Source organism: Bubalus kerabau, chromosome 5 (assembly GCF_029407905.1).
Source record: "Bubalus kerabau isolate K-KA32 ecotype Philippines breed swamp buffalo chromosome 5, PCC_UOA_SB_1v2, whole genome shotgun sequence".
Lineage (NCBI taxonomy): Eukaryota > Metazoa > Chordata > Mammalia > Artiodactyla > Bovidae > Bubalus > Bubalus kerabau.
Window position 1 is genome coordinate 25,200,688 of NC_073628.1, and position 9,981 is coordinate 25,210,668.

The window sequence follows — 9,981 nt, forward strand, 5'->3', positions numbered from 1 at the left end:
TGTTTTTAGAAATTTGAGAGATAAAAAATTAATTGGAAAGAGAAATAATGAGGTAAAAACTTAAAGTAGTAAAATTTATTTAAAATAATATTTTCATATGGATAAATATGTAAAGGGATCTTGAAAATATCAACAAATTGATAACCTTCTATAAACCAGATTAAGAAAACAAAGAGGGAGAATAAGTAAATCCAGGAGGAGAAATTAGTCCTCATCTTTTAGTGACACCAACAAATATTTAAGGATGAAATTCTCTGGGTTTGTTTCAGAATAACTCAGGGATGAGCACTGAAGCAGGGTAAAGGGTACACGGGAACTATCCCATCAGTCTCTACTTTTTCAAAATCGCATACTTCCTTTTTGAAACTAAAATTCTGATTTTCTTTTTCCATTTATTGTTATTTCTTTAATCTAGTTGACTATTTAAAAAAACAAACAAACAAACAAACATAAAACCTAACAATCTCCCTTCTACTTTCACTTCTCCCATTGTTCTGTAGAGAATGCCATGCCCAAAACCACTAGTGACATTCTAATAATCAAATCAAGTGGCATATATTCAGCTTCCACATAATTAGATTTCTCTGCGTTAGGAATCTAATGTCTCCTCAAAACTCAAGCTTCTTTAATTATTCAGCAGCATTTATATTCTTGTAGCTGGCGCTTGTGGTAAAGAACATGCCTGCCAATGCAGGAGACATAAGAGACAGGAGCTCGACCCAGGGTGGGGAAGATCCCCTGGAGGAGAGCATGGCAACCTACTCCAGTATTCTTGCCTGGAGAATCCTATGGACAGAGGAGCTTGGCGGGCTACAGTCCATAGGGTCGCAAAGAGTCGGACACAACTGAAGCGACTTAGCACGCATGCACACACACATAGCCTTGCTCTGACCTCTCCTTCTTTTCTCTTTCTCATAAATGATGATGTTAATCAGAATTTCCTTCACTGCCTCTTGTCACCTTCTGTGTGATATCGTCTCATGATGATATGCACATTTGATAACCCTTAACTTACAATTAGGTTTCAAGACTAATTCTATCATATGCCCTGTTCATCTCACCATAAGTTTAAGGGGTACCTTAAACTTAAACAAAACCAGTACTTACTAAATTATTTCTCATAAGGAGGCTTGTGCTTGCTCCCATGGTTTACATCTTATTTAATGGCATCTTGACTCCTGTTTTCCCTATGTATATGATTTCTTCTCTGACCTGTATCTCACTAATCCCTCACCTATCTTCAAAACACCCCAAATTATGAGTGGGCATTCTCTTTTGTGATGCTAGCTAGCTGACATAGTGATCCAAATACCTTGTGCATTTCCTTGATCCCTATCTAATGTTCATCAATCTTGGAACATATAATCCTAATGTCTTCCATCATACATGTCTAACTTCTTTCAGGACTGCTAGTTGCTCCTATATCTGATACTGTTCTCTATGTGTGACATCATACCTCCTTCTGTATCTGGATCCTCTTTCAAGGCCTCTAAGGACCTAGGTGCTTCCACAGCAGTAGGTCTCAGGGTCAAGGGTCAGACCAAGATGATTCCATGGCAGTTGGGAACCATGACGACAGACTAGCCTAAGTGGAGGAGTGGGAACAGTGGGATTTATCATTTGTTTCATAACTTACTTCAGCTTCTGCCATGGCCAACGTGTTAGGAATCACTAAAAGCTAGAATTTTGCCCTCTTTCTTGTGACTAATCATATCTGAGAAGAAGCACGTGAGATATTGGTGATGGTCTCTGCTTAAAATCTCCAATCTCAATGGTGCACATACTAGTCAGAAAGGTCGAGGCCACCAACATGTTCTTCTCCTCCTGGATCTTAGTCTTCTTCGCAGTAGGAATCATCATAGAAGAATGGGCTGAACTGAAGTTGGGACCCCAAAAACCTACAATAACCCACAGTCCGTGGATATGTTGTACTTCCCTGTGGCCATCAGGTCAGGGCTATTATATGGAAAGAGATAGGTGGAGAATGAGGGTTCATCCTTCATTGACTTCCATTCATCTCACCATTATCCTCTAGTGCAACTGCCTGTGGTTGCAGTGTGTCTACTTCCATAATCAACAGTCAAGGCCTACCCCAAAAACTCAGTATGAGCATGTTTTGGAGAAAGGCTTAGAAGCTCACAGACTTAACTGATGGATCTCTGAGAAGCCCTGGCAGTAGCAACAGGGTATCTAGCACCTCGAGAATATGAGGATATGAAAGAAAGGTGACTGGCAGCAAAGAAAATATGTTACATTGTCACTAGAGGAAGACAAGAGTGTTTAGCAAGAAATACATTTTGAAAAAATAGAAGAGAAAGAAGTTTACAAGATACAAAGATAGAGAAGTGTCTTTTGGTTTTGTCTCCCATTTAGCTTAAGACCCCTACCTCTTTATTGCCCCATCTTTGCTATTTATTATTTAATCAAATGTTTCACTTCATTCTTGTTTACCTAGAGATTTGTGTGCCCCATGTAGAAATGAGCCAGAAGAAATATCTGTCCTCCTCTCAATACAGCTTCTTCTTTTCAACAGATGGCCTGGAAGTGATCAGGAACATTCTGATTGTGGTGTTCAGCCTTTCCTTCATGCATAACTTGCTCCTGGGTTTTGAATTCACCTATATGATTCCTCAAACCAAATATACTTTCATTATGACTGCCTGCCTTGCTTTCCTCACAGGTAACTCCCTGTCTTCTTTCACAAGTAACTTCCTGTTTTCCCTAACTTAGGATTGGAGGCATACTTGGTTTTTAGGTCCAGGCTGTGGTCTCTGACTAACTCAGCCCTCCCAGTTCTTTGATTTAGATACACAGCTTCCAAATTGGATCCACCACTCAAGTGGCATTGACCTTTGGACAAGGTGCAGTTTTGTGTGTTAGGGGTTTGGAAGTCAAGCATATCTCGGATTAAGACTTAAGTACGGGAGCCAGGGTTCGTCAGAAGGGACTTTTCTTTCCTCTTTTGTCTGGACATCAGGCATCCTTCTGCTCGGTGCACTCCTACTGTATCACCACATGCTACGTCAAGGAGAATCCGTGTACTACTCAAGTTACAAGATCAGCTGGATCATTTTCACTGCGTACTTAAATGTTTTATTCTTATTCATCTCTGGTGAGTGTCTTCAGGGCCCTTGATGGGAGCTAAGAACCAATCCATCTCTGATAGGTGTGAGAGTGAGAGAATGGGAAAGAAGATAAAGGGAAAGTTACCAATCTTTGCATTTTAAAGGGCTACTGGGGGAGTTAGACTCGTTCTGAGGATGGTTCCTGCAAGGATGTGGGCTGAGTGAGATGTTCGATACGCTTGCCTCCAAGAGAACCCTTTCTTTCCACCTTTTCTTTCATACCTGCCCCATTCAGAGTGGAGATAACAGCTAACTTCAAGACTAAAGAGAATGGCTGATAGGGAATGTTCACTCATGTGGAGGCAGTGACCCTGGGGGCATAGTGTCCTGCCAGGACAGCCTGAGGTCACAGAGAAACAGTGCCTGATGCACGATGACCACCTACAAACACCAGAGACTCTTCTAAGAAGCCTTTAAAATTTCCCTTGGAATTAAACTCCCTAACTCAGAAGCATGTCTGTCCTCTGTCAGAAAGAATTCTCAATTGTGTTGAGCACTGCCTGTGTGTGTGCTCAGTCACTCAGTTGTGTCTGACTCTTCCACGACCCCATAACTGCCAGGTTCCTCTGGCCATGAGATTTCTAGGCAAGAATACTGTAGTGGGTTGCCATTTCCTCCTCCAGGGGATCTTCCCAACCTAGGGACTGAACACAAGTCTCCTGCATCTCCTGCATTGCAGGTAGATTCTTTACCTGCTGAGCTGTCAGGGAAGCTCCAAATCTTGTACATGTGTGCTCAGTCGAGTCCGGCTCTTCATGACCGATTGGACTGTAGTTGGGCTGTGTTTAAGCTATTCTTCACACACTTCTAAACTCTCCTGCTAAAGCATCCCCCTCCTGAATGGCTTGGGGCAGTTCAAAGGGAACCATTAGGCTTTAGATCTGGGCCTCGTGGCCCATAGGGAGGGAAGTGTTTCTGTGACTTTTCTATTGTTCCTTCATCACCTTCCCCTGGCTTCTCTTTTTCCCAGGATTCCTCTCTCTCTTACAGTACAAGCAGTCCATTGATGGTTCTGGCACCCTGATCCCCAGATCTGCCAGAAAAAGTCAAGTTATGGAGCAACATGGGGTTTCTATCAAAGTTGTCTCGTTACCAGCAGGTACTGTAATGCCTCGTAGTATTGTCCGATTACACTCTGCCCACATGAAAGAAGATTCTCCAGAAAGACTGAACATCCAAGCACGTCGTGTAACCTGGGCTCTATGATTTGACAATTTATTTTTCAGTATATGTTCATCTTGATGGCAAAAGCTTGTGCATATGTGGTGTGTGTAGGTCCAGCTGTATGGTCTGGTTTGGCATTATATAAATGATTAAAACTGGGTTGGGGTCTATAAGAAGATCCAGAAGCCTCAATTTTTCTTTTTTACCCTGACCAGCTTTTATTTGTTCTCACCATTTAATAACATGTTATTAATATAATAAATATCATCATATAACTGATACTTGCTATATTACTAACTCTATCACAATGATTTAGAATAATGTGCACTACCTTTAGTCTCATTGATTTTATTGTAAAATATTTCAACCCTTCAGAAAAAATACAAAACAACATGATAAACACCTGTATATACATCACCCCTAACTGATATTCCACTAGTTCTTCTTCTAATCTCAATTCCCTCATTTGTTTCACTGCAAAACACCTTTAATGATGCATTGTTGATAATTTTACATTCATGTCATTTTTCTTACAACTTTATGCATCTGTAAATTTGTAGAGAGTAGCTATCCCAGGGTTCAAAGATCATTAAATGTCATACTGTATGGATTATTTTTAACAACTCACTTTTTTCACTCAACTCTATGGTTTTGTGATTTATTGATAAATTTTGTTCTACTTCATTCATTCAAACTACTGTTAAGTTTTCCCCTTTAGAGGTACAATGTGAAATACTCATTTTCTAGTTGATGAAAAGCTAGCAGTTTTCTTTTGTTGTTGTTGTTTTGTCACAAAGTTGTATGTGGCTCTTTTGTGACCCCATGGACTGTAGCCCACCAGTCTCCTCTGGCCATGGGATTTCCCAGGTTGCCATTCCCTTTTCTAAGGGATCTTCTTGACCCAGGGATCAAACCCATGTTTCCTACATCGGCAGGCAGATTCTTTACCACTGAGCCACCAGGGCAGCCCTGTTTTCTCTATTCTGTTACAAATAGTGCTGCTGTGAATATTCTTATACACAGTTCCCTCTGCCCATGAGCTAGAGTTTCTCTTGGGTATTTAGGACTAGACCAGCTGTATCAGAGAATGTTTTCAATATGATAACTACCTGTGTTACTGTTTGTTCAGTTGCTAAGTTGTGTCCTACTCTTTGGGACCCCATAGACTGCAGTACACCAGTATCCCTGTACTTCACTATCTCCCAGAGTTTGCTTGAACTCATGTCCATTGAGTCAGTGATGCTATCTAACTATCTCATCTTCTACCGCCCCCTTATCCTTTTGCCTTAAATCTTTCCCAGAATCACGGTATTTTCCAATGAGTTGGTTCTTTGCATCAGGTAGCCAAAGTATTGAGCTTCAGCTTCAGCATCCGTTCTTCCAATGAATTTTCAGGGTTGAATTCCTTTAGAATTGACTGGTTTGATCTCCTTGCAGTCCAGGGGACTCTCAAGAGTCCTCTACAGCACCACAGCTTGAAAGCATCATTTCTTCCATGCTCAGTCTCATTTGTAACAAATACTAAACTGTTTCTTTTTATATGTGTACTTTTCTTAAACCATAAGCTCCTAGAAGGCATAGGATTGTCCCCTAATAAATCCTCAGTACCTGAAATAACACCTATCAGAAACCCACAAAAGGGTAGGGCCAGGCTACTGAAACAGCTAGGCATATCTTAATGATGCTTTTCCTGCACCACACTCAGGTCTACAAAGAAAAACACTGACTTAAAGCTATATAAGCTTTGGCCTGCGGGGTAACAATTCTATTGTAATATCTAAAATTGGTCCCAAGAAACATAGGAAAAAGGGCTTCTCATTCTCATTCCAATAAAGTGTTTATTAAGCAAATATTTATTCAATACCTACTGCATATACCAGGTGTTACTCTAAGTTGCTACAAAAATAACACTGAACAAAGTAGATGAAATCTCTGCCTTTATGGAACTTAGATTCAAATGCAAATGAGCATATGAATGCATGTGTTGTGGGAAAACAAACTAAATAAACAAGTGGCTCATATTTCATAGAGGGGTAGGTGCTGTGTATTCAGGAAAGGTCACCTGCTATTCTATTTGAGGATGTGCCCAATTTGGCAACAAACAAAAATGTATGCAAAATGGATTACTTCCAAAACATATTGTTATAGTGAACTCAGCTTAAATGCAGGGTAGGTAATTTCTCTTTGCTACAAATCATGATCTCTGGGGAAGACACAATGAAAACCTAAGACTTCTAAGTTTTAATCAGATCCCTTAGTTCAGTTCAGTTCAGTTCAGTCACTCAGGCCTCCCTGGCGTGCTGCAATTCATGGGGTTACAAAGAGTCCGACATGACTGAGCAACTGATCTGATCTGATCTGAGGCCTCCCTATCCATCACCAACTCCTGGAATTCACTCAGACTCATGTTCATCGAGTCAGTGATGCCATCCAGCCATCTCATCCTCTGTTGTCCCCTTCTCCTCCTGACCCCAATCCCTCCCAGCATCAGAGTCTTTTCCAATGAGTCAACTCTTCGCATGAGGTGGCCAAAGTACTGGAGTTTCAGCTTTAGCATCATTCCTTCCAAAGAAATCCCAGGGCTGATCTTCAGAATGGACTGGTTGGATCTCCTTGCAGTCCAAGGGACTCTCAAGAGTCTTCTCCAACACCACAGTTCAAAAGCATCAATTCTTTGGCACTCAGCTTTCTTCACATTCAAACTCTCACATCCATACATGACCACTGGAAAAACCATAGCCTTGACTAGACGGACCTTTGTTGGCAAAGTAATGTCTCTGCTTTTCAATATGCTATGTAGGTTGGTCATAACTTTTCTTCCAAGGAGTAAGTGTCTTTTAATTTCATGGCTGCAATCACCATCTGCAGTGATTTTGGAGCCCCAAAAAATAAAGTCTGACACTGTTTCCACTGTTTCCCCATCTATTTCCCATGACGTGATGGGACCAGATGCCATGATCTCCATTTTCTGAATGTTGAGTTTTAAGCCAACTGTTTCACTCTCCTCTTTCACCTTCATCAAGAGGCTTTTTAGTTCCTCTTCACTTTCTGCCATAAGGGTGGTTGTCATCTGCATATCTGAAGTGATTGATATTTCTCCCGGCAATCTTGATTCCAGCTTGTGCTTCTTCCAGCCCAGCATTTTTCATGATGTATTCTGAATAGAAGTTAAATAAACAGGGTGACAATATACAGCCTTGAAAACTCCTTTTCCTATTTGGAACCAGTCTGTTTGTTGTTCCATGTCCAGTTCTAATTGTTGCTTCCTGACCTACATACAAATTTCTCAAGAGGCAGATCAGGTGGTCTGGTATTCCCATCTCTTTCAGGATTTTCCACAGTTTGTTGAGATCCACAGAGTCAAAGGCTTTGGCATAGTCAATAAAGCAGAAATAGATGTTTTTCTGGAACTCTCTTGCTTTTTCGATGATCCCTGCTGCTGCTGCTGCTAAGTCACTTCAGTCGTGTCCGACTCTGTGGGACCCCATAGATGGCAGCCCACCAGGCTCCCCCGTTCCTGGGATTCTCAAGGCAAGAACACTGGAGTGGGTTGCCATTTCCTTCTCCAATGCATAAGAGTGAAAAGTGAAAGTGAAGTCGCTCAGTCGTGTCCAACTCTTAGCGACCCCATGGACTGCAGCCCACCAGGCTCCTCCATCCATGGGATTTTCCAGGCAAGAGTACTGGAGTGGGGTGCCATCGATGATCCCTAGGACTTCCCAATTCAATAACCTCTGGGTCATATTAGCAGGTGGCTCCCTGGGCACCAGCAGATGTTATTTCCACCCCCTAGTCTGAAGAGAACACTCTGGCAGAGCCTCCATCAGAAATCATGACCTGTAACTCGTGGCACCTCAGAGCCTGGCATACCGAGGTCTGTGCTCTGACTCTGTCAGTCCAAAATGCACTCACAACAAAAACAATAGCAAAGAAGAAGAAGAAGAATCTCTGTTCTGGTCTGTTCATTTCTAAAATTCACCATAACCACTTGCTTTTCTTTAAGAATAAGGAAGCTGAGGTAGCAAGTCCCAACATTGAAGTCTCTGTGCTGAAGGGTGAGTGTTGAATTTTATCTGTCCTGTTACTCATCTTCCAAACCTCATCTATAGAAGCCAAGGACTCTGAAATGATGTGCCTTCTCTCTGCTGAGCTTACCACTGATCACTGGATGGGCCTGCTAAACCATCAGGGCAGAAGTGGAGCAGAGGTGCCGTTGTCATGAGATTCAGGGTCACTGAATCTTATCCCTGTAGAACTTGCCCATTAGTGGTTTTGATACACATCTTTAAAAATTCCCTCAGCCTTTATACGGAAGAGAAAACAAAGGCACAGAGGGGTGGGTCGGGGTTCCTTCTCACATTCAGGGTCTCTCTCATTAGAGTGGGGTTGGGTGGAGAGAGAGGGGTACTCATTTTAATGTTACACTCTGTCCTGTTCCCACAGGTATGTCCTAGGGAAGAATGGCCCCAGGGAATGAATCTTCAGTGACTGAGTTTATCCTGCTGGGTTTAACACAGCATCCAGAACTCCAGCTGCCTCTCTTTTTCATTTTCTTAGCAGTTTATGCAGTCACTGTGGTAGGGAACGTTGGCTTGATTATTCTTATTGGTCTGAACCCTCCCCTGCACACTCCCATGCACTACTTTCTCTTCATTGATCTCTGCCACTCCTCTGTCAGTACCCCTAAAATGCTGATGAGTTTTGTAAGCCAGAACATCCCCTCTTATGCAGAGTGCATGACTCCTCTCTGCTTCTTCTCCTTCTTTGTTATTGATGAGTGCTGTGATTTGACATCAATGGCCTATGACCGATACATGGCCATCTGTAAGCCCCTGCTCTACAAGGTCTCCATGCCCCATCAGGTCTGCCTCTTGCTGACGGTGAGTGTATATGCAATGGGGCTTGTGGGTGTCATGGCCCACACTGGGTCCATGCTGCAACATTCCTCCTCTCCTCCAGCTCTCCTGCACAAGCACCTCCATCAATGAGCTGGTGGTTTTCATTGTGGTGGGTGTCAATATCATAGTTCCCAGGGTCACCATCTGTTTCTTATATCATGATCCTCTCCAACATCCTCCACATCTGTTCTGCAGAGTACAGGTCCAAAGCCTTCAGTACCTGAAGCTCCCACATAATCATGGTTTCTCTTTTCTTTGGATCAGCAGCATTCATGTATCTCAAGACTTTTCCTTCTGGGTCTCTGGATGAAGATAAAGTGTCCACAGTTTTTTTACACCATTGTGGAGCCAATGGTGAATCCTTTCATCTACAGTTTGAAGAACAAAGATGTCCAAGTTGCACCAAATAAAGACTTTGAGGAAAACGGTGTTCTAAGTGGAATTTGTTAGTACTATTTGTTACCAATAATTAGTACTATTTGTTACTAGTAATTATTACAAATATCACTCTTTACCTTCCCTGTGACAGCCAAGGTGGTTCTTTCTCAGATCTTCACTGTGAGAACCTGCTGGGGTGTTTTGGAGGTAAAATCCAAGAAAGTGTGGCAGTCCCGTAAAACTGTGGCTCCTATGGTGTGCTGCAAGTCTTTGGGGTCAAAGAGTCAGATATGACTTAGTGACCAAATAACAATGAATCTTAATACATATTTAATACAAACATGTTATTTCCAACTCTAATCTAGCACCACAGAATTCATTATAGACTTTCCTTTTTGTGTATTTGTAAATTCTTT

General features: G+C 42.0%; 1 protein-coding gene and 1 pseudogene across 1 annotated transcript; both read left to right on the top strand.

Moving 5' to 3' along the window:
* The first annotated feature begins 1,689 nt into the window (after nucleotides 1-1,689).
* Nucleotides 1,690-4,390, top strand: LOC129653776 (transmembrane protein 225). Its single transcript, XM_055583465.1, has 4 exons — nucleotides 1,690-1,949; nucleotides 2,534-2,680; nucleotides 2,978-3,112; nucleotides 4,096-4,390. Exons 1-4 carry the CDS (start codon nucleotides 1,772-1,774, stop codon nucleotides 4,329-4,331), a joined length of 696 nt encoding a protein of 231 aa, XP_055439440.1. The 5' UTR covers nucleotides 1,690-1,771; the 3' UTR covers nucleotides 4,332-4,390.
* A 4,344-nt stretch (nucleotides 4,391-8,734) lies between these two features.
* LOC129654188 (olfactory receptor 8B3-like) lies at nucleotides 8,735-9,637 on the top strand (annotated as a pseudogene).
* Nucleotides 9,638-9,981: the final 344 nt, after the last annotated feature.

Coding starts and splice junctions, on each gene's coding strand:
- LOC129653776 (XM_055583465.1), top strand. CDS start 1,772: ATGGTGCACATACTAGTCAGAAAGGTCGAGGCCACCAACATGTTCTTC. Junction 2,681..2,977: donor CTGCCTTGCTTTCCTCACAG/GTAACTCCCTGT, acceptor TCTGGACATCAG/GCATCCTTCTGCTCGGTGCA. Junction 3,113..4,095: donor TTTATTCTTATTCATCTCTG/GTGAGTGTCTTC, acceptor TCTTTTTCCCAG/GATTCCTCTCTCTCTTACAG.